This window comes from Adiantum capillus-veneris, chromosome 17 (assembly GCF_014529385.1).
Source record: "Adiantum capillus-veneris isolate H3 chromosome 17, ASM1452938v2, whole genome shotgun sequence".
NCBI lineage: Eukaryota > Viridiplantae > Streptophyta > Polypodiopsida > Polypodiales > Pteridaceae > Adiantum > Adiantum capillus-veneris.
In genome coordinates, this window is record NC_140947.1 from 118,921,701 (window position 1) to 118,946,930 (window position 25,230).

The following is a 25,230-nucleotide window of genomic DNA, read 5'->3' on the forward strand; positions in this document are numbered from 1 at the left end:
TTTACCTACACCCTATCTATTCAAGGGGGGTTTACTATCATAGCACTAGGTTATGGATTCACCAAAAATCCTTGGTTGTGAGAGAACATAAAACTCATGGTTGACAAGTACCCCAAAACCTCGAGGTATTATGAGAGGGTCTGTCTAATTTGGGCTTGAGGGAGGGATTGTTAGCTTCAAGCCCTTGTCAGTATGCTAGTGGGAAACTCTCCTTATGAAGCATGCAGGCAGATTCAGTTAGAAGTGGAGTATTTTTTGCATAGCTACCTAAAGCCTCTTATATATTGTAAGGTTTACAAAGGAAAATAATCAACAAAAGCATAGGGTTATTTTGCAATAGTGTCGAATCTCTCCCTCTCTCTTGTTTTTCTTTGCAACCTCTCACCATGGCTTGCCTACGCCATCACCCACCATAACCGGAACCCAATAGTGAACAAGCACTTGGATTTTCTAGGGTACTTCTTCTGGGGACTTATGATGAGATACTTGGGATGGATTGGATAGTGGAAAAAAAAGCAAACATTCATTTCTTTAAGGTAAGTATCTCATTTGAAAACAAGCACGGAAATAGCATGACCATTTATGGTGAAATAGGGAAGGAACACCCTTTTTTATGCAAAGCTAATCAATTTCTTAAAGGAGCAAGGAAGGGAAAAAGTATATGAATCCACAACCATTCTAGACTTTCATAGATCACAAACTTTTTAGATGTTTTCCCTAAAGTGTTGAAAACCCCCCCCCCCCCCCCCCCACCCCCCCTCCCCCACCAAAAGAGAATTAGATCATGCTATTGAAATGATGCATGGGGTTTAATCAGTTTCAAAAAGACCTTATAAGATGTCTCTCCTTGAAGCTATTGAGTTAAAAGAGTATCTTTGTCTCTTCTAGAGAAAGGATTGATACGTCCTAGTAGCTTGCTTTGGGGAGGACCCATTATTTTTTAGAGAAATAAGGATGGTACATTTCAGCTATGTATTGATTACAAAGAACATAATCAAGTTGCAACCAAGAATAAATACCCAATTCCAAGGATTAATGAGCTCTTTGATATGCTACATGGATCTAGACATTTTGCTAAGATTGACCTCAGGTCTAGTTATTACCAAACATGGATCAAGGAGGAGACTTGGAGGAGACATAACCAAAACAACTTTCACCACTTGATATGGTCACTATGAATTCATAGTAATGCATTTTGGGTTAACCAATGCACGTGCAACCTTCAACCATTTTATGCAATAAAAATTTTGTCCCTACTTGGATAAATTTTCCCTTGTGTGCTTTGATGACATATTTGTCTACAAGGCAATGGAAGAGCATGGGAGCATGTGTGCACTATGCTTGAAATCTTACGTCAACATAAGCTTTAGGTTAAAAGGAGTAGATGTAGCTTCTTCACACCCAAGATGGAGTATCTTAGATTCATAATCTCCATTGAAATTTAGTAGACCCTACAAAAGTGAAGGATATACTTGAACGGCCAGCTCCTACAACATCCAAGAATGGTACAAAATCTTTATCAAAATGTTATGCCCAAATAGCAGCCCTCTTGAGTGCTCTTCTTAAGAAAAAATCCAAGATTGGCTACCCATTGATACGAAAATTTTGAGTAGATAAAGTTTATTGTCACTTCAATGCCAATCTTTGGCAAAGCTCCTACATTTTACTAAGGAATTTAAAGTCACCGCCGATGCAAGCAATCTTGCTCTTGGAGGTGTCTTATCTCAAGATTGAATACCGATGGCTTACACAACTTGGAAGCTTAAGCCTTATGGATCAAACTATGCGATCCATAATTTGGAGCTCTTAGCTTTATTTCATTGACTCAAGATATGGAGACATTATCTTTTGGGATGGAAATTTCATCTTATGTCTGACCACAAGAGTCTAAAGTGGATTTTTACCTAGCCTACTCTCAACATGCATCAGCAAAGATGGATAGAGATCTTACAAGAGTATGATTTTGATATCTTGAAGTATCATCCAAGAAAGGAGAATGTAGTAGCTAATGCTCTCAGCCAATAGTCCTTTTTGAATACAATGTCAATGTTGATGAATCCTGTTGTTGATCAAATCAAAAGCATAGCACACCTTGATCCTAACTACCAAAAGCTCATAGTTTTGCCATCAAGCAAAATTGAGTACTACAAAATCATTCAATTAATGATGGATGCCTTTACTATATGCAAAGGTTGTACATCTCCAAGGATTGTTCTTCCGGAAAGGAAATTATGCATGAGGCCCATGATAGTCCTACAAGTAGTCATCTAGGTTATGCCAAACTACTTAATGCCCTTAGAAGAAATTACTTTTGGCCATGGATGACGAAAGGCATTCTTCAGTATGTCAAAAACGGGGTCAAAAAGTGTCTTTAGTGCTAACAAATCAAAACCCAAAGAATCAAGATGCCAAGGAAACTAGAGCCCTTGAATATACCCTAAGTAAAGACTTAAATTTATCAGCATGGATTTTTTTATGAGCCTTCCTACCATTAAAGGAGGGTATGAATCCATCCTAGTAGTGGTAGATATGCTGACATATGTTACTCATCTCATTCCCATAAAGGTGACCTACAAATCCTTAGATGTTGCCTACATATTCATCAAAGAAATCATACATGGCCTACCAAAAAGAATCGTGAGTGACTTTAAAGATCACTCTTCCAAACTATCAAGGCACAGCTATGCTTCAACACAGCTTATCACCCAAAAATTGATGGCCAAATAGAGCCGATCAACAAAGTCATAGAAGACATCTTAAGAGCTTACTATGCAAGAGATCTAACAAGTATGCCCTTCATTGCTAGACTTTGGTGCAAGATTTGGAGAAATTGTTATTATGAATTTGCAAACTAAATGATACAATATTAAAAGATCTAATTTCCAAGAATGAGTCCTCTATGCAATGTAAAATCCTCATGACATTATATGCAAAAAAAAGCATTTGAAAGATTTAAAAAGAATATTTATGTAGCAATAAGTCATGCGTTCACATCCAAATCATGCTTGGTATATTGTGCCCATCAAGAAAAGAAAGAAAATTTCATACAATGTATGGTGCGGAGTTAACAGACCTTGCTCCACATTGAATATAATCTCGTTAGGAGTGTGCCCCTCCCGTGCCGCTTCATGTGTCTCTAGTGCTAGAGCTAGACATATTCTTATCCTCCAACGTTGGAGAAATTGTTTGATGCAAGTAGTAATGTAGAAAAAGAGTGTAATTACCTATAGTGAAAATTTTGAATCAACCTCATCAATTGACTTTCAATAACTATCAAGAATGTGATGATGATTAACATGTAGTATTCGTTTTACAACACACTGATTGATTAAGAAACTAGTAGCAAGCATTTTGATAGCAGTTAGTACAGATTTTTTTCCATCAATGCATAAGTATCTCGAATTTAGTCTAAACATACAATCATGTGTGTAGTCACACGTGTGTAGTCACGTTTTTTTATGATATCTTGAAATTTTGTACCATTTTTTAACTTTAAGAAGGTTCTATAAAAAGGTTCTATAAAACTTTTCTTTTTTTTTTTTGCAAAATTCACAATTGTGAGTGGATAGTATTATTAACAGAAATATACACCAATCCTCGAGCTCATATCGAGCCTTGAGGGTCAAAGGATTACAGTTGTCTGCTTGGCAGAGAAACCATTCCTACCAATCGGCTTTACTTATTACAAGATGTTATGTATTGTTCTAAACCAGTCCTTTGAGGCTTGTTTGCATCTGATCATGTGGATCATCAATCTGCTTTGTTGCATGATTTCACAAAAGCTTGCCATAGCTAGATCCCCCTCAAACATGTGGCGGTTCCTTGCTTGCCATATATGGTGGAAGAAGTAGTACCTGATTATTTAAGTGCAGACGCGAACAACAAGACTCCCCATCCTGTTACTACCAAAGAACAGATCATTCTTGAAGAACTAAATTTTCCATGTCCTTTGAATCCACTTGCATATTTTCCCAGGCATGTCCCTGATTGTCTGGCATCCCATGAGAAGGTGGGCTAGCTCTTCACTGGCTATTATGCACCCCAAGCAACGATCGGACCCAATGCCTCTTTCTTGTATCTTTACGCCCGTCGACAGAGCACCCCACATCACTTTCCACAGAAATATCTTCATATACTGAGGCCATCTTGGCTTCCAGATGTTCTCCATGACTCCCTCCCACCATTTTTCCGTCCAGTGCCTCTTCCATAATTTGTTGAGGGGGCTACACCAATCAGCCTCGTGCACTAATGCATGGTAAATGCCTTTAGAGTGTGGTTTCCAAAAGAGGATACTCCCGGGCCATCTCCAATCGTCCCATTCAAAGTTCTATCAAACTTAACATGCTAGAGAAATTTGACCCCGTGGCTCTTTAATTTTCATTTTCCTTTGTTGTCATCGCTTCTCTCTCCATATTATCTCTCACTTTACCCATTCATTCTCTCTTTCTTTTTGGCCTGCTAAAGGCCTTAGTATTCATATGGGTGAAGGTAGTTCAAATTGTTTGCTTGACATGTGTCCATTTAAAAATTGAAGAAAAAGAAAGCATTTCCTTTCACATGCTATTTTCCAAGGCTGCTTTTATTTTTTTGGCATGTTGAAAAGACTTTAAAGAACAAAGGATGAAAAAGTATGCATACGAGTTTGATCCATTATGTGAAGTATTGATTCAAATATATTTATTTTTTATACTCTCACTTCTAAAGAGTCCTTTTATTTAAAGACTTCACCAAGATTCATTTTATTAAATTATTAGATTGATTTATAATTCTCTATGTTTACCAAATCTATCTTTTTGTTAATGAAAACATTATATTCTTTGGTTTTTAGTTTTCATGTTTTTTTATTTTATTGCTTTTATTTTATTTATTTTCAATTTAATTTTGTTTTCAAATAATAATGCGTAATGTGCACCTTTCACCTTATTAATTAAGTGGAGCTTTTTTAGATATATAAACCATTTGAGATTATGATTGGGTTCATGAGAGCCGATGAAAGACATTAAAAAAGGAATGTGTCTTCACCCTGGAGGCTATATATTGGCACAAAAGGTGACTATACTTCTCTAAACCCACAAAAAATTTAAAAAGATTTCCCCCCCTCGGAAGAGCATTTCTAGTGTCCACTTTTCAACACAGAACCTGAATCGGTGTGATTGAATTGAATCCAACAGCTACGTACTCAACAACACTACCACTACACTACAGCTCATTAGACGTCAAATTTGTACATAATAAATTTTATAGAGCTAATAAAAATTTCATGTAATTGTAGGCACTCATTTAAACTTACTTCCATAAATCTCATTCCCCCTTTGACTTAGCATGTTGTCGTGCCTCTTCACCTTGTTATACCAGTTTTTGTTGTCTTGTGTGCTCATTTACTTACCTTATCGCAAGCTTTGTTACATAGTAGACAATGCCACATAGTAGTATTATTGACGGCATGCTAACATGCCAAAGAGTTTTCCATGTTAAATGTTAATGTGGCAAGTTTGAGTGTTAAAAAATTGTATCAAGGAAATTCCTCTCTTTTGGTCAAAATTGTTGGCTTTCTAAAAGAATCCTTAGAGGAGTGTTGAATTAGGAATACTTTCAATGTTTTTCGTAAAGATTGAGACTTACCTTAAATGTTGTTTTGCATTTAAAATATTAATGGATCTTTTTATTTCACCTTTCATTTCACATCATGACATGTCTTGACTTTTCTTGCATTCTATTGTTTTAGAATGCTAAAGTGAAGCTTCACCTTGCATATTTCTAGTAAATTTATACATACATATATGTGAATATATATTTTTTACTTATTTATATTTATACATACATATATATATATATATATATATATATATATATATATATATTAATGAATTTTTTTCACCTTTCATTTTCCTGTCTCACATGGCTTGACTTTTCTTGCATTCTATAGATTAATTCCAATCAATGCTCGAGAAAATCTCTTTGATTAAGCAACCGTCAGTCGAGTTTCCTCCTACCAAAGAAGCAAACCGAGAATACTAGCAACAATTTTGAAATTTGTAGAATTTTTTAACTTTTTTCTCACATATTTCACCAATTTTTCTTCCCTTTATCATGCATGGTTTACAACCGGCTAGTCTCAATTTTTAACTGTCTCAAGGTTAAGCTAAGGCAATCCTTTCCTAAACATTGATTCTTGTTAAACTAAACCTAATGATTTTATCCATTTCTTATTGTTTTAGAAAGCCACCATGACCCTTTCACTTGTTTTTAAATTGAGTTGTTTGCCTCTAAATAAGAAATCAAACAAAATCTATTTAACTATTTTTTTGTTTTTGAAGGAAGATTTTAGTATCTTCATTAAAGAAAGGCCTTAAAAAGATTCAATTTTGTCTCTCTTTTTCAAAAATGTTTGATAACACCATGCAAAAGTAGACCAAAGAATCTAAAAGGTTTGTATTGTTTTACTCCAACTTAAAAAGAACGTTTTGGGCACCTACTAGCAATGAATGGCAATGTTACCATAATATCACTACCCTATGTACTTTTTGTGATGCAAAACTACACATCAAAAATTTCATGTGGTATAAATACCACATCGTTGCTACAACGTATAGTTTTGAGTAATTGGAATAGAGATATTTTTCTAATAAGAGCAGTCTATTTACAATGCACGATAAAGAGATTTGTTTTTTCCCTTAGTTCAGATCTAGAGATTGAGATTTTGACACGTGGGATGTTTGATCACGAATGTAAATGCCCCTCAATGTGTACTCTCTTTTAAATATATGGGAACCTATCCTAAACTAGCAGAATGTAAATGCCCCTCAATGTGTACTCTCTTTTAAATATATGGGAACCTATCCTAAACTAGCATCCTGGACCTTATTTAATTTATGAGGTCACTATCAAGTGACACAATCTATGATGTTACCTTATATTTCATCTTGACTATAAAGCCATCATTGTTCCAATTGTTCTATTTATTGATAAAGTTCCATCTTGTTCTCTCTCTCTCTCTCTCTCTCTCTCTCTCTCCCCCCCTTATCAAAATGGATTAACACTAGTTTGGTACCACATAAGACACTTTAGTGTTCTTTTTTTACGAATTGAAATAAAATAGTACATGAAATCTAGAAAAGATCTCAAGAAATACTTGTGTAAACTTATAATATGTTAAGCAAAGTACTCATAAACATTATAATCAGTCACTTTTGTACACAACCTCAATAGTAACTACACTCATGAAAAGCAGCTATATAAGACAGCAATTAAAAGTGTACCCTAATGTAAGAAAACAAGTGAAAGAGTCATGGTGGCTTTCTAAAACAATAAGAAATTGATAACATCATTAAGTTGATTTATTTGGAATCAATGTTCGCGAAAGGATTGCCTCAGCTTAGTCTTGAGCCGGTTCAAAATCGAGACTAGCTAGCTAGAAACCATGGTAAAGGAAAGAAAAACCGTGAAATATGTGAGAAAGTAGTTCAAAAATCCTAGATAATCAAAAAATTTGCTAGTATTTCCGGTTTTCTTCTTTGCGAGGAAGAAACTCTGCTGGCGATCGCTTAATAAAAGAGACTTTCTCGAATAGAATCAAAATATAGAGTGTAAGAAAAATCAAGCCATGTGAGACTATAAAATAAAAGGTGAAATAAAAAGAACTAATTAATGTGTGTGTGTGTGTGGTGGGGTGTGTGTGTGTGTGTGTGTGTGTAATTTACTAGAATTATGCAAGGTGAAGCTTTACTTTAGCATTCTAAAAAACTAGAATGCAAGAAAAGTATGTGTGTGTGTGTGTGCGCGCGCGCACGCACGCGTAGAATTTACTAGAATTATGCAAGGTGGAGCTTCACTTTAACATTCTAAAACAATAAAATGTAAGAAAAGTAAAGACGCATCAAATGTAAAATAAAAGATGAAACAAAAATTTTATTTAATATTTTAAAACCAAAATAACATTTAAGATAAGTCTCAGTCATCACTCAAAACGTTGAAAGTATGCCTAACTAAATACTCCTCTAGGGCTTTTTTTAAAAATCCAAAAATAAGTAGGTTGCATGCAATAATCCATGGTAACCATCTAAATATATGCTTGAAATTTTTGCAATTCTCATGTGAATAAAAATATATTACTAGAATTAAATATAAAAAGTCATGTGAGTCAAATATGCAATATTTTTTACTTCAATTAATGATCGCATAAAAATTTTAGTTCATCTAAGTTTACGTTGTTTTATGCAACATATATCCTAGATCTACCACTCCATTACTTAAAGTGCTACTATTTTATGGTTATGCAAGCCACATTTTGGTGATTTATGTCATATTCGCAAAGCTACTCATGTTGAAATTTTTCTCTATTTTCAAAGGTTAACCTTAAAATAAAGTCCAAGACCGGTGCTCTACTCAAAAATTGGCAAAGAGATTACTTATGAGGAGATGATCGTCATTCTCATGGATGAAGACTTAAGACTTCAAAGGATTTTCCTATTGAAGACTTCAAAGACTTAAGACTTCAAAGGATTTTCCTATTGAAGGAAAACTAAAGAAGTGAATTTACTAAAAGAGACTAGGTAATCAACAAGACCAACTTCATGCTAAGTTATTGGTGTCTACTTAGCTTGAAGGTAAAGAAGAGGATCCTCTTCTAAAAAATCAATATAAGTTATCAATATAAAATTTCTCATAGATCATCGGAAGCGTCCATCACAAGACAATATCACCCACTTCCTCCACATTGAACACTCTAAATCCACACCTTCCAAGTCCCACTTAACTTCATCATTCAAGTGGGCTTCACCTACAATTGCTTTGTGAATCTTAAGATATTTGAAGCTTTTCTATGTAGCTCATGTGGCTATCTTTGTAGGCTTGTGCATTAATCACATGTTACAAAAGACTTACACTGAGTATGTAGCTCTTTTTGCACTAAATTGATTTTTTTTCTTTGTGTGCACAAAAGCAAAAGATGATCGATTTTGCACACAGATTCCATTGGAGGCATCCAATGACAAGAACCTGATAGCCGCATATAATAACTCGACTATATTTTCCCAATATTCCTTCCACCAAACAAGTGCACTCGATGACTTAATCGTATCTATGTGCCATGGATCCCCAACAAATATTCCTTCTCTACTAGTGTAGGCCGTCTTCTACATATAAGCTACTTTTCCATCCACATCTCCTGATAGTTGTGCACATACTTTCTTAAAATTATTGATGACCTCAATATTAGTGGATTGATTATACATTGAAACTTTGGATCTAGCACAAAGCCTACCCCCAGGTAAAGGGGTGTGTAATTGGTTCCAATGTCTCTTAGCAAAGAACTCCATCATGGTTTTCTCTCACGTTGCAAAGTACATATCCTCCTATAGCTTGCAAGCATCCTCATGCATGTTCCTATACACCTGCCCAAATATGGATGCATCTTTGTCAACTAAGTGCACTAGATGCACGAAAGGCTCTACAACAATGAAAATTTTCTCTACATTTCTCCATAACACTGAAGAGTTTATAAGTTTATAGTACTTGTTGGCTACAACTTCATTAGAAAGAATACTTATCAAGCCAAATATCCCATTGTCTATTTGTAACTATTTCACAAAGGGTTGGCTTAAACTACTGCAATGTAGAGATACTCACGTAATACGCGTTTGTAAACCGTGTCGCAAAAGGTCTACAGATTCTTGGTGGGTGACTTAGTTCTAAATAGAGCGTAAGTAAAAGCATGCTCTCTTATGAACTTGATGGAATAATTAGCATTGAGGAGATTTTACCTCACAAAACGCACTTTCCCAAAGTCCTTAAGAAGCAAATTCAAAGTGTGGACAACACATGGAAACCCATGTAATCTCAAGATACTTGCCTTTGATTGCACACCTTGCACCTTTGTAGTTAGATGCATTGTCTATGACAATTGCCATGACTTTTGTGGGCCCATCAGCTTTTCAAATTACATGCTCATACATGCTTGCTAGAAAACCACTTGTTTTTTCATGCAAATATGTATCAATTGCTTCAACAAAAATGGATCCTCTTAGATAAATCAGCATCACATTTATCAAGGGGCTTTTTTTGCAATTCATCCTTGAATCAACATCAATTGTACATCCTTACTATGGCATGCACTCAAGAACTACATGCCTCAAAATACTCTCTAGTGATGTTTTCATTTTATCTAGATATTTTATACCCATATCTTGTTGTAATCAGTTTCCATATATCCTTTCTTTGTTGTGCTCATCAATGCATCCTTGAAGATAGGATTATAGATAACATTTAATGGGAAATCAACATGCAACAAAAACTTGGGTCCACTTGAGGTGTAGCTCAAGCGACCATTGCTTTGTGAAATGCTTGGTACAAAGTAGAACCACTATCCATATGTTGACCACCAACCGATGTTACATCGCATCCTTTTAAATTAGAAGTGGAAGATGTGGGGTTCGAGGTACCATACCCTTGATTGTATGCAGTACTAGTTGAGGAGCATTGGTCACCCCCTTGTACACATAGAAGCTGGCTTACCTCATCCTCAAGATCCATCTGCACATCCCTCCCAATCTATGAGTTCATCACTTTGGGACCGGCTTTTTCTTTTCGCCTCAACAAGCATTCTTTGTGCCTTGAGCACCCATTCAAAAACTTTTTCCCGGATAACTTTAGAATGACTTTTGCAAGCTAACACATCTCCAAGAATTTTAAACACATGTTATCTTATCTTGTGTGCATTTCCATTAAAGTTATGGACACAAGATTTGCACATCAACCTTCATGAGGTCTTTCCTACCATCAAATCATCTACATAGGTCCACTCGTGCCCTTTCACCATATCATCAAAAGATTTGCAAGCACCAACAAAGACTATCTATCAATTCTATAGCCCAATTTAGTTTCAATCTATAGCAATCATTGCTATCCTATTTGAAAATCAAATCAACACCATTGCTATCCTATTTATAAATCAACACCCATTTATGTTGTCTACAATAACCAGTAAAAATTCTATTATTTCCTAAATTTTTAATCTATGTTCTTTTGTTTCATAGTATATTGTTATTTAAAGCATATGAGCTTTCACTCTACCCATGAAGAGAAATCACCTAATCTATATCTAGATAGCCTCCAAGTGTAACTACACTCTGCATATAAAGAGAAACTTTAAAACTCCTTGAATGAGCTCCAAGATTTGCACATCAACCTTGATGAGGTCTTTCTTTCCACCAATTCATATACATAGTTCATCTTGTATCCTTTCACCATATTGTGGAAAGATATGTGGGCACCAACAAGACTATCGATCAATTTTATCATCCAATTTAGATTCAATCTATACCAATAATTTCTATCCTATTTAAAATTTGAATCATTATCATTGCTTCCCTATTTTAAAACCAACAACCAATTGCGGTGTCTATAATAATTGTTAACGATTCTATCATTTCCTAAATTTAAAATCTATGTTCTTAAGTTTTGTTTCATAATATATTGTTCTTTAAATCCTAAAAATTCCTCCCAAGTGTGAGATTTCGCTCTACACATGATGAGAAATCACCTAACCTATCTCTATATAGCCTCCAAGTGTGAGTACACTTTGCATACAACAAGCAATTTTAGATCTCCTAAACCTACTTAAATGACCTCCAAGTGTGAGTCAAATTTTACACATGATAGATAATCCCTATTTACCCTACCTAAATCACTTCCAAGTGTGAGTCAACCTCTACAAAATGCAAGAGATTACTATTTGACATGCCTCAATGTTCACACTTGGTAGGCAAGCACTAAAAAAATTTATCTATGTTTCTTCCGTGTGTGAGCATGACTCTACACAAAGCAAGTAAATACTATTTTAGATTAACTTAAATCACTTTTGAGTGTGAATATTTTATACACGTGGCAAGCAATCACTAAATTTACTTTGCTTGACCTACTTCCAAGTGTGAGTGAAACTCTATACAAGGTTCTATTAACCCTATTTTCTATTCACTAAACTTTATCTAAGCTATCACACAATAATGCCTTTAATTTTAATTTCTCATCTTAGTTTAAAATATGCCTCTTTTATTTTCTATTTTTTAGATCATTAACTATTAAAAAAAGAAACTTTTTGGTTTTTGGGTTTTAGAGTTCACTTTTGTAGTGAACTCTAAAAAGATGTCCACAATGGTAGAAAGCCTTGCAAGAGCCTCCTATATACATAATTATCCTCGTTTGATCAAATATTAGCTCAATCAACCTATAATTTAATCAAGCTATTAGAAAAGCATATGAGATGGTTGCTTTGTTGATGTGGCACCGTATCATATGTCCGTTTAATATGAGGTGTTGTATAATACACCCAATTAAGGTGTATTATATATACATCATATAACATACAATACAAGATAAAATATATGTGGCCCAACCTCTCAACCATGCCACATGCCTCTGAGCCAAACTGGCTTGTTTAGCCTGTAATCCATGGAAGGTTAGATTATATATAGTCATGTTGATGCATCATTATCTCTAAGCCTATCAAACTCCATGCTAGCTTTCCTACCTTTCCCTTTGAATCCAAACACTCTTTTTTGAGCTTACTATCATCTCCTAGGTTTTAGGTATATGAGAACCCGCCCTACACTAGCATTCTCGATCTGACCTAATCTATGAGGTCACCAATATATGACACAATCTATAATGTTGTCCAACATTGCATCTTGGCTATAAAGCCCTCAACTGCATATTCTCATTGTGCTAGTTGTTTTAGTTATTGATCAGAGTTCCATCTGGTGTCCTCTCTCTCTCTCTCTCTCTCTCTCTCTCTCTCTCTCTCTAGCACTCTCTGTTTAGGAAACTCTCATGTAGAGCTCTTTCATCCTATCCCACAATAGATTTTTCCCACCTCTTTTCTCAAGGGATTCAGTATGACCTTTTCACGGTATCATGTGAGTGTAAGGAAGGGGGATTTCAGGAAGGAGGCACATGAGCGTACACTTTAGTGATAGTCCCCATTATTTAATCCATGCATTGTAGATTATGGAGGTGAGGACATGAGGGGTAGGGTAGAGTGTGAAGGTAGGCAAACCCCCAAATTAATGAAGGTAGCTATTACATGGTACATTGACATCTTATATACACTAAAAACTGTATATAACTATGAGCCACCTATATGTCCATAGTTACATATAGGTGATGAACTATGACAAGTATATGTTCAAACCATATACTTGTCAGTCTATCACCTATATGGCATACACTTATCTAAGTCTGTTTTGCTAACTTTTCTTCTTCTTCTTCTTCTTTTGGGTGTTTGGGTGTTTGTGTGTGTGTGGGGGGGGAGAGAGAGAGAGAGAGAGAGAGAGAGAGAGAGAGAGAGAGAGAGATTGAGTGCTTTTTTTATTGATGTTACATTAGGCAAAATTTGGACTCACAAAGGGGCCCTTTAAGGAGTTTGACTTTACCTCTCTCTACCAAAACGGGCGCATGGATAAATTTTTGCAAACAAACTCCAAAGTTGGCGGAGTTTTGACAGTTAGAATGTCCTCTTCAAGCTCTATCTACTGATATATAGCATGCCATGAGATTCCTCATATTTTAGAAGATTCTTTTTTTGATTCACCTATGATATGACAACTCTGTCGGAATCTAAGTGAATCAAAAAAAGAATCTTCTAAAATATGAAGAATCTCATGGCGTGCTATATATCAGTAGATAGAGCTTGAAGAGGACATTCTAATTGTCAAACCTCCGCCAACTTTGGAGTTTGTTTGCAAAAATTTATTCATGCGTCCGTTTTGGTAGAGAGAGGTAAAGTCAAACTCCTTAAAGGGCCCCTTTGTGAGTCCAAATTTTGCCTAATGATTTAAGCTCAAACAATCTATACTTGAACAAAGAGTAGCCTTCATTGACTTGTCTCTCATTTATGTTACTAACATCACAAAGAGCCGTGAGAAAAAGGAGCCAACCATTATTCACCATGGATCTAACAAAGAAAAGTGATTTTTTTTTCCCAAACTCATAATTGTGAGTGGATGTATTAAATTCTTCTAGAGTTCCTTCAAGAAATATACAAACCCACCTCAAGCTCATGTCGAGCCTTGAGTGACAGATAGTTACAACAGAGCCTAACCAGCCGTACCACATATCGAACTAATAACTAACCTTTACACAAGACGGCTCGATCGGATGGCGAGACACACTCTAATGCAATCATCCAAGCTTTGTCCTTTTTCCATTGCAAATATTATTTCCTTACTTTCCTGTACTATCTCTAAAAAGCTAGCCACAATTAGGTCACTGTCAAAAACTCGGCGGTTCCTGGCCTTCCAAAGGTTACTAAAGAAGCAGTATCTGACATTTTGAGTACATACTAGCAGCACAAGATTTCGAAAATGTTTCCCACCAAGGCACAGATCCTTCTTAAATAATCCTATCTTCCATGTTCTTTGCATCCATTTGCAAACCTTCCGAGTCTTAAGTGAGTAAGTGAAGGCTGAGGTTAGGAAATGAAAAGACCCATGAAGGTGAAAAGAAAAGGCTTTTTGTGTCCATATAAAGAGGTGGTCGACATCTCATTTGAGAGTTTTCTTCTCTTTAAGTGTCCTTGCACCATGTACTTGCACTATACACGTAGTGAATTTTTTTTTTTTTTTAAGCCATTAGGAATACCTTACACTAGCTATTTTAGAGTGTATTTACGTAACGTTTGGAAATCAAAGTCATGGTGATGCTATAAAGTCCGTGGGGTAATACTAATGTTATAGTATTTGTATTAACGTGTCTAGTGTCATAGGATCCAAATTTAGGGGGGTTTTCTCTAGGTGGTTGCACGCATGTCCTCCCATGGGTTTTCTCTAGGTGGTTTTCTCTAGGTGGTTGCACGCATGTCCTCCCATGGGTATCAATGAACCCCCCAGGAATCTCTCTCTCTCTCTCTCTCTCTCTCTCTCTCTCTCTCTCTCTCTCTCTCACACACACACACACACACACATATTTTCTCTAGTCTTTTTCTATTTACTCTCACTATGCTCTTCCTTTGTCTTCCTATATTTCACTCTCATCCCATAGTGCTCTCTCTCTCTCTCTCTCTCTCTCTCTCTCTCTCTCTCTCTCTCTCTCTCTCATATCCACTATTTTCCTCAAAGAAGTCTCAATTTTCTTTTGATTTTCATCATTTTCAATTTTTTACCATGGATTCAACAAGATATAGCTTGGCAAATCAATGTTATCTCTACGTCTCAACAACATCCTCCTCATTGTACGTTTTCTTAAGAACATTCATCAAGACTTAAGAAAACACTTTCTATTTGTAGTTTACTAGGTTAAGAGCACAAATCCCCTCTTTTAAGAGCTTAATTATAGCTTTTAAGTCTCCCAAAATCAGCCCTTGGAGTGTGGTCATTACGGCAACTTGTCATACATAATGTGAGCCCATGGAGACTCTCTATCTATATAGATAGAGACCTAAATGTACTTCCTCTTTTAAGAGCCTAATATCAGCTTCCAAATCTCCCCAAATCAGCCCTTAGGTCGTGGCCATATATTCTTACTTCTCATACATAATATAAGCCCTTAAAGGCTCTCTATCTTTGTAAATGGATGCCTAGACAGTCTATTTTTACGTTAATTCAATCTTATTTTACTTAATATCCTACTTGTGTCCTTGTGTATTTATGATGAACGGTAGCCACTCAGTATCAACCATAAATTCCATCAATTGGTACCAAAGTCTAGTATTTGTGGTATAGGATCTAGCAAAATAATTATAGTCATTGTCTTATGAAAGACCCTGCACTATGATGTGAAGAACTACCGGCTTGATGGCATAGCAAGAAATCGGGAGGCTTCTAGAAGTATAGAAAGCCTTGGATGCAGTCTTGTCTTACTGTGATAAAACTCGTTGGGAAAAGAATGACCTCCTTAACTTCAAGAAAGAGCTCAATAGATTTAAGTAAGCTATGACAAATGCTTAAAGCTCAAAGTGCTTCACACACTTCATGGTAATTGTTGTCAATTATAATTATGCTACGTTACTTTTAACACTTTTGCATAAATTGAATTCACTTTTCTGTGTAGCATATCTTCTACAATCACTCTCCTTGGTTTACACAGAAATATGGGGCTTGTCAATGTGGTCAACCCAATGTATGGAGACTGAGCAAGAACCAAGTTTTTCAAACACGCTAGACATGAAAGAGGAGCACAAAATGTTGATAGCTTGCTTGAAGGATTCCATTGGTTTTACAGACAAGTGTGGCATAGAAAAAAAACACTAAAAGCTAAAACTTTAGAAGAGAATTCAGACACTGCTACAACTATACAAAGGAGTAGGCAAAAAAGAAAAGATGCATAACATAGGTCATCTACAAGTAAAAGGTTTTCGCAATGTTCTACCACTAGAGAGAGACAAAGAAGTAGCTATTCTCTTAGATAAGTCAAAGCATTTGATTATCACCATGTTATTCATCACCTTGGTTTCTGTGCCAAGAAAGGAACCTATCAATTGCTCCATCGCCCTTTTTCATTTTCAACATTTTGTACACTCCTTGCGATCAAAAAATTAACATAAGAAGATGCAATGGCAAGAATCATTATAGGATTTCTTTATGTGGGCCATTGCACATTCAACTCCATTCATCATGGTTGCAACAATTGTGGCATTGTCAAATGTAGGCAATCCAAACTTGCCACCGTTGGCATTCAGAGGGAAATCAAAGTGCCACGCTCATTTTGATTTGGTACCTCATATGGCCATTGAAGTAGATGTCCCTTGCAACAACATCAGCCAATGGATAGCCAACACCCAAGGTTGTTGATGTCCAGATGAATCGCTTCAAAGGTGTTTGTAAAAGACTCCACTGGATTCTACTCCACAAAATTTGATGGGAAACTATTTACAAATTAGCCAAAGGACAAATCCATAGAATTTAGACTCTCGGTGTAAGATTAACAAGATACAACAATATAGAAATTGGGATATCTACAATCAATAGGAAACCTTATTTCATGCAAGGAGGTATCAAGTTTTAACTAAACTATAGTGTGGACACATTGGACCTTGGGTAACCACATTTCTTCTGAGCTCCTTTTTAATTCTCTGCGCCTTCCAATGGAGTGTTATCATGAAGTCACGTGTTTGTTAAGAGACCTTCTGAGGACCCCTTGTGCTGAGATGCATGGTCACCAACATAAGCCAACATTTGATTATGCCTCACTATCCATTCTTGTCTCGCACATTGTTGCAAGATGTTGCTTTTGGAATGCCATGCACTTGAAAGCTACCGCAGAAAAAATGTGTAGCATCAAGTTGCACAAAGGAAAACTAGATTAGCTCTTGCACAATACAAACTAGACAGAAGCTTATAGGGCTTATAAGTTCTTTCCAAGCAGAGGAACCTTAGGAATATGGTTGTTGTCAATGACTTGATTTGCTGCACCTTCCACATCCTAATACATGCTCAAGGGTCTGTATTGTGCAGTGCAAGAGATCAAGTAATCGACATCTGCACTCCCTTGGGAGACAAGCAACAAGTGACGAAAGATTACTCTTGCACAATCTACTCTATCATATCGAGGATCATATGCAAAAGAAATGGATGCCACTACATAGGGCTCACAAAAGAATACAAGAAAAAAAATGGCGACACACATCCAAAAATGTGTCCCAACCAAAAAATGGCACCATAAAGGCTATGGTCAGGTAAGCACCAATATTCAAGAATATATAACTCGTGCAACCATGCTGACAAGAGCATGGTTGCAAAAGATTGTTGCATAGTTATTACATGACAAATAACTAGCCAAATGTGACCATGGAGGAGGCTTATTTGTCATTAAAAGTGATTACAACCATTGCCTCAATAACGTTACGACTCAATTATAATGAACCAGCTCTCTAACCATGTTCCTCATCCCCCCCTCTCCAATATCTATACTATCTTTAGGTGACCTCCACACACAGGGGTAACTGCTCTTTTGAGTTGCACAAGCATGGTTGATTTTTGACAGGCAACCCTTTCCTTCTAATTTCACAGATTTTGTATGTTTTGGGTAATTTAAAATTGCGGCAACTCAATCTTTTAACTGTAGAAAACGGACTAAACACCCCAAAACAGGTAAAATGCCCATCAAAAATCAACCCTTTCACCGCCGCACAAGCATAAGGCATGAGGTGAACCTTTAAAAGTTGTTTGATGGTGAGTGTAGCCACATCTGCCATCAGAAGAACCTCTCACGTTTATATATATTACAGCTCAAATTTTAATAGAGTGACTGAAATCAATCCTTGTTCAGATTTTCGATGCGTAGGTAAAAATAACATTCCGGATGCCGAACCTGAGAAGGGTGTAAGTGCATTTGAGCTTCAAGAATTGAAAAAGAACTATCTTAAAAGTACTGCCAAAATTTTAGCTTCTCTCCATCAATAGAGCACCTTTTTTTTTCCCAATTGACCTATAAAAATATGCAGTTAGCCCCAGATTGGTTAATGGAAAATAATCAGTCATCGACCCTCTGCACATCCACTCCAAACTTGCATCTAGAGGAGTGCTCAAAAAACAAACCTCGGTTAAGCGTAAGCCCCACCTACAAAATTTAAGATTTACCTTTAATTTTTTATTTGAAGGTCAAAAAACCTATAAAATTTAGAGAAATGTAAGTGTAGAAACCGTCAAATATAGTCAACTTCACATTTCTCATAATTAGGATTTCCCAGTTTTTGGGAAAATTTCTTTTTTTCAAGCACTGATATAGAGGCTACTTGTAAACTTACCGAAGCAAGAAAGCTTTAAAAAAAGGCTCATAGTCTCTAAAAGGTGAGCTTGTGAATGGCACAACAGCACACTACAACAGGTAGTCGTTCATGGAGATTTAACAAGGACTACCAAAAGCAGAAAATCCACACAATTGACTCGTTTTGGAACTTATGACGAGGATTATGTATGAACTACACTGCCTACGGCATAGGTATTAATGGATAATTATTAACAGAACAAAATTCTTACGAGGTCGGAAGGCTCAGTTGACAATGTCTTACCTTCATCCATGAGAGAAGAAGCCTTATTACATTGTGTCAAGCGAGGCCACAGTCGCCACAGCCATGAGGGATCTGGTTTGATAAAAGCTCTAACGTTCCAGGGCATCCCTTTAAACCCCGCGCACTGCATCATGAATCCGCTTCTCACATGTGCTCATTCAGTTCCAAGTATTATTTGTTTACAACCTATTAAGTCCAAGAAGCCCTTTCCCCATTTGCTTCTTCATCATCTGCTTGAAGGCTCTTCAAATCTCCAATTCAATGTCGCATCTTCAAAGGTTAGCGTGGCCCAAAAGCTATGGACCAATAACAGACAGTTTGAATGTCCACTGCTCGCATGACTTCCTAGACTCCTTTCCCAAAGCAGACATTGGCCTCTGCAAAAATAATTCACAGACCTTTTCTCTCCATTTATTAAGGATCGTTGTCTTTTCTTGGTAAAAGAGAAGAATTCCTTTAGAACCAAAAAATGGATGGTTTGTTTTTTGATGTTTTGTAATTTGGCACATGCATCATCAATGGCAATCAAGTCATAAAAATGTATGGGCTTTTTGGTTGATGCCCTCAGGGACCTCCTGATCGCACTTGCTCACCGTGGCACGCAGCACCATGTGCCTTGTCTGCTGTGTTGCACAAGTGGATAAGATTAAAGCTAAATCTTCTATATGACCAGAGAAATTTCCATGTCAAGAAGAGCCACGGTGCACGTCCATTGTTTGAAGACCTGCTTGTGTAGCATCCCCTTCTTCCAGCATCTCTCTTGAATATGGTTGCCCATGGGCATCGATGGGAAGCTCTGATGAAGATGGACCAGCAGGCCCAGACAGAGGGCCCATATGACCCATTGCGTACGGATTTGATATGCTCATGTCCATGCGTACTTGAGGGAATGTTGCTGGCATGAAGGAGTGGTCAAATTTGCATGCAGCTCCAAACTTGCAATAGCCAAAACGGCTGTAGAAAGTGCATGGAGGAGCTCCCTGTTTGTCAAACTCTATCAATTCAATGATGCCCGATTTAACAAGACTAACAAAGAATGCATACACAACCAAGAAAAATACGAGCACATTGACTGCCAGTAGAGAGAGAGAGTCTCACAATGCATCAAGCATGCAGAGACCCCCAAACTTATGACACTACCCAAAAGACCCAATCCATATCAGTACTCCAATGCACTGTTCCTCATACATCATGCATGTACATGCACCCACCCACGGCACTAGGCCATAAAATTCTTATTAATGATAGCCCATCTTATCAACAGAGAATAAAGCCCGTACAGCAGCTGCTAAATGATGCTGACAGACCAAGAACAAGAAAATTTCATACCGGTCTTAAGGGCAGCCCCATAGAGCTGAAAAAGCTAGCTGGCATTGACATATTTCGGTCCCTTGGATGATGATACCTGCATTGTGACCCAAATTTGCATTCCCCTGTTCTCATGTAATATTGACACTCTGGCTCCCCAGGCCTTTCTGGATAAGGCTCCTCCCGAAGACCAGAAGCCGATGGAGATGGAGGCGTTGGCAACCTCATAGACGTTGAGCCGGGCATAAAGGGTGATAGCAATCCAACAGCCACAGGCTCCTGGGGGGGTACTGCTGCACCGTATATGTAGCCACCTGGCATTGCTTGTTGCTGTCCTTCTTGCATTGAGAGGGGAACCTTGACAACAAATGACATGCTTTAAGGCAAACTTCAATGGGGTGGTAAGGCCAGTGCCCAATACTTTCTTTGATCTATATTCAAATGGGTGCACTTTAAATCTTCTCCTGTGGCTGTGTGTGCACGTATGTATGGGCAAATGCATCTGTTTGAGCCATTGCAAATTTCTCTCTCCACTTTCTCCAGTGAGAGGGTGCACGCGTACACACACCTTTATGAAGATTTTTTACATATATGTACTTTGTAATTTGCACACATAATATGGATGTATATCTTTGGAACTTGGTCACATAAAACATGTTGTCATTTTGCAGTATTGATCACACACACTTAATACACATCCAAGTACAGCTAACTATGCACACACTAAAAATTTTGGCACGAATATACCTGGTAAGGACTCCACTGATGAGGGACAGAAACTGGGGACTGTGGTACAAGTATAGGGGGAATAGAGGGGCCAGGGAGGCGAGGAGATGGTAAGTAAACAGGTCTTGGCATAGGCCAAGGATATAGCTGAGGAACATTCCCTGTTCCAGGAGGGGCCCCCGGGAACATAGGTGAACCTGGCATGGACATCAGCGGAGGTGGATGGTTGAACTTGCATGTGGGTCCAAACTTGCAATTTCCAGTCCTCAAGTAGTATGCGCAATCCTTTTCACCCTGCAAATAAAAACGATTCTATCACCCCTTACCAATGTTCCTTTGCAAACCACCATTCCAGATACCCATGACATTACATGCATGTGCGCACTCAGCAAGTAGCTTTCAAGAGTAAGCAAAGGATATTGACCTAAATGAATCTAGGATACACCCAGATTCACACCTTTAAAGGACGCGAGGAATAGACCCATGGTAGTCATCCATAATAACGATATAACCATCAGCTTCATCATGCATAGTATTGGCTAGATACTACAACATCCCCTACTAATGTCGTCCGTGCCCAGTGGCAGGTGCAGAGCTAGGTACCAATATATGCTCTGACACTCACAGCACACCACACACGCACGCATGCGTGCACATACAAGCATACATCCATACAAGGATCTGTGTGATGAGTTTCTGTCATAACTCTAGAGATGCAGGGAAGACTCAGTAATAATGAAGCCTAGCACTACAAGAAGCATTAAATAGGAAGAGTTCATCTGACAATAAGGTAGTTGATAGAAAATATGCACCACTGAAGATAGAAAGAATGAACACAATATCAACTGGTCATGGCTCGGACAAAACTTCACATTGTGATGTCAGCATGTCTGCTATACAACTGCCAACTTACCCAAATCGGAGAACACGTGCGCAGATCAGACGCAATTGCGCTCTTCCAGGGGGAAAAAAAAAATACCATATCCTTAACTGCATTTGTGCTAAGACGGACAATGCATAATCATTACAAACTAGGTCAGCTTTCAATACATAAACTTGGACAGATTCATTTACCGGTCTCAACGGCAAATTGAGCACGTTCAATTGAGCTCTTCCTGCAGATCCAGCCCTTTCACGTGGATGATGGTATTTACAAGATGGTCCAAATTTGCAGGTACCAGTTTTTAGGTAATACTGCAAGAGATTTACTTAGGAGCTTGAAACAGATATCATCAATCCATTCAGCGAAAAATATAATGTAGCCTCCTACCTGGCATTCTGGCTGACCTGGCCTTTCAGGGTACTCCCCTCTATTGCGGCTTGGCAAGACCTGCAGCAATACAAGAAGTCTTTGAGAAAATCAAATGTGCAGCTTGTACGATGCCCTCACTACCAATGTACCACATTCTGATTTTCAAGGCAAATCTTCATCTTAAATCACAGAGAAGGATCAGTCTCTAGCACACAAAAGGTAAATCTAAGACTAGCCCCTTACGCTCCATCAAGCCACACCTGCCCAATAAAGGTTGCATTTACACCAAAAGACTGGCATTGTACAAGACAACTTTTAATTACAAGGAGAACTCTTACAAGCCTCCGGCTCGGTGGATGATTAAATTTACAATTGGCTCCGAAGCCACAAAGCCCAGTCCGCATGTAGTAGGGGCAATCAGGCTCACCACTTCGCTCGGGATATGGGGGGTCCACACCCTCCTCTCGTTGAAAGGACAGCCTCCACATCGCCTCTGGGGCCAATGAGCATAAAAGCAAGATAAACAACATTCATGGAGCTGTGAAGTATTCAACCAAAACTGATCAATCCAACCATGATATGTACATGTCCCATACCAAAATGTGCATATCATCCAATGACTATATAAATAATGCAGAAAATCAAATTACAGGATTCTGGTTCTGACCAGGACATGAGTGTGTGTGTGTGTGTGTGTGTGTGTGTGTGTGTGTGTGTGTGTGTGGGGAGAAAGAGAGAGAGAGAGAGAGAGAGAGAGAGAGAAGCATGTTGTGCCATCTATGAAACTGTGTGTGTGTGTGTGTGTGTGTGTGTGTGTGTGTGTGTGTGTGTGTTGGTGCAAAAATTACATGAAATAGCGATTCAAACAAGGGGCTTTCCCTACCGTCCAGACCGGTCTCTCCAGCAATGGGAGCTACCTGCTGCTGCTGCTGTTGCTGCCATTCTGGACGAAGAGCCAGGGGATTAGAGCTTGTGGTCTGTAGAGAAGATTCACTGGAGGACAACTGAGGGTTAACGTATTCCATGAGACATGGAAATCAGATCAGCCACGGCAAAGCCGATCTGCAGAGCAGAATGACCCAGAAGGAGGTACTGCTTCAAAAGCTATGTGCATAACCGACAGGAAGCACAATGAGACAAACAGTAAGAAGGCACTCACAAGAATTCCTTTGAGATCGTGGGCAATTTACATAATCTCCGGTCCTGGTTATGAAGATGATACTGCACCCATGAACACGAAGGGGCGCAGATGGCAGAATGCAAGGAGAGCTTCGGTAGATGTTGGAGTAGACGAAAGCGTGTTCACCCGATATTCACAACCTTCGTCAGAGAATGGCCATGGAAGACTCGAGATTTTGGTGCTTTACGATCACGTGGGCAATAAACAATAGAGTCGAAATGGCGGAATAAGCAGATGAAAGAGCAATTACAGATGAAAATGAGAAATGGGCGATGAGAGATCGCGCAAAATTGAGGCTTGGCAGAGCTTCCTCTTTCGCAGGCTATGCCGGAAAGCGAGCTCTGCACACAGCACACACAGAGTGTATGATACTCCCCGCGAAGAGAGTAAAAAAAAGTGCAATTGAAGAAGACAACGACGAAAAATAGCGAAGGGGGCAAAAAAAAAAGAGGAAAAATTAAAAAACCGCTACGGACGAGCGGGTTCTTGGGCGCTCAAAACCGCCTATACTGAAAACCGCTTACGATGGTGTAGAAGTAAAACCACCTGGTTAATCATTTGGCTTTGTAAAGTGTAGTGCACACCGTGAAAATTTACCAATAGTAACGCTCCAAGTGTCGCATGGCAAGTCATACCACGTGTCATCGTGTTTCACATGAGGTTTAGCTTTTCACCTCACACGTGCTCGTCCCCACCCATTAAATTCTTCCAAGTTTTCGGTTTTTTAAAGGCTTCTCATAATTTCTAATCCCTTTTCAAATTTATGGTGGAGATTTGATTCACTATGGCCTTTATATAAAGTTGCTAAGTTCCTACCTTTAATGAAATATCCCATTCTCTCTCTCTCTCTCTCTCTCTCTCTCTCTCTACAATTTGTCCCTCCAATTGCTCCACACAAAGAATCCTACCTTAAACCTCTCTCTTTCTCTCTCTCTCCACCCCCCAATTTGTCCCATTGCTTCACACAAAGACTCCTACCTTAAACCTTTGCCTTTCACAAGTTTTGTGTGCCCCCCTCTCCCTTCCGTTTCTTTTTGTGTGAATGTGTCCGTGTGCTTAATCCTCTTAACATGTGAACCACAATGGAGAGTAGTTCTCCTTTTCTTTTGATGCTAGCAAGTTGCAACTTCCCTAAGACATGACACAGGCATGTGACACCTAGAGTTGGTTTGCCTATGGCAAAAAACACCTCCGATAGCCTATTCAAGCCACGGTTTGTTCGATGTACATGTGTAGCTCATTGCCAAACTTGTTCGTAACTCCCTATTTCAGCGATGTGCAACTTGCTCCAAAGGCACTTTGCAAGCTTAAAGCACTCTCATCACTTTAATAAAAATCAAAAATAGCTTTTCTTCTTTCATTTTTTTACTAGGTGAGGGATTTTTTTATTTGGCTTTTTTTTTTTGGGGGGGGGGGGAGGGGGGGGGATTTAAACGATAAGGTGTACAACATAATGTGGAGGCACATCGGCAAAAAACATGCACTTTGAATTGTTCATATGCATGCATCGTCAGAGCAAAGAGCATACATTGATGGTGCATTTGTTACCTTCCATTATGCAAGATACACTAGGGCAGAGGCGCCAATTAAAAGAAGGACCCCTCTTTAGGACATGTCCTACCCCTAAAAAGTATAACCTAAATGCTCTAATTTAGTGACAGCCTAAGGCGAGTGATTCCGTGGTTATCTCAGTTGGAATGATCTTGGCCATTAGATCACGTATTTGAGCCTCGTTGGCGCATTCATCTCTAAACTCCCCCTTGG

At 38.1% G+C, this 25,230-nt stretch overlaps 1 protein-coding gene across 2 annotated transcripts; it reads right to left on the reverse strand.

Annotated features, from left to right (window-relative positions):
- Window positions 1-18,768: 18,768 nt before the first annotated feature.
- On the reverse strand, window positions 18,769-23,862 carry LOC147437963 (zinc finger CCCH domain-containing protein 33-like). 2 transcript variants are annotated; one of them, XM_086487350.1, is made up of 8 exons: window positions 23,446-23,862; window positions 23,170-23,348; window positions 22,625-22,779; window positions 22,305-22,364; window positions 22,109-22,228; window positions 21,056-21,328; window positions 20,330-20,665; window positions 18,769-19,980 (listed from the first exon to the last, which is right to left on the reverse strand). In XM_086487350.1, the coding sequence occupies exons 2-8, from the start codon at window positions 23,309-23,311 to the stop codon at window positions 19,687-19,689; spliced, it is 1,380 nt and encodes a 459-aa protein (XP_086343476.1). In that variant the 5' UTR covers window positions 23,312-23,348; window positions 23,446-23,862; the 3' UTR covers window positions 18,769-19,686. The 2 variants fall into 2 exon arrangements, with proteins under 2 accessions (XP_086343476.1, XP_086343477.1); XM_086487351.1 differs by lacking the exon at window positions 23,446-23,862 and having other exon boundaries at window positions 22,625-22,824; window positions 23,170-23,290.
- Between the last annotated feature and the right edge of the window lie 1,368 nt (window positions 23,863-25,230).

Coding starts and splice junctions, on each gene's coding strand:
- LOC147437963 (XM_086487350.1), bottom strand. CDS start 23,311: ATGGAATACGTTAACCCTCAGTTGTCCTCCAGTGAATCTTCTCTACAG. Junction 22,229..22,304: donor CAGGTCAGCCAGAATGCCAG/GTAGGAGGCTAC, acceptor AATCTCTTGCAG/TATTACCTAAAAACTGGTAC. Junction 21,329..22,108: donor TCAATTTGCCGTTGAGACCG/GTAAATGAATCT, acceptor TTTTATTTGCAG/GGTGAAAAGGATTGCGCATA.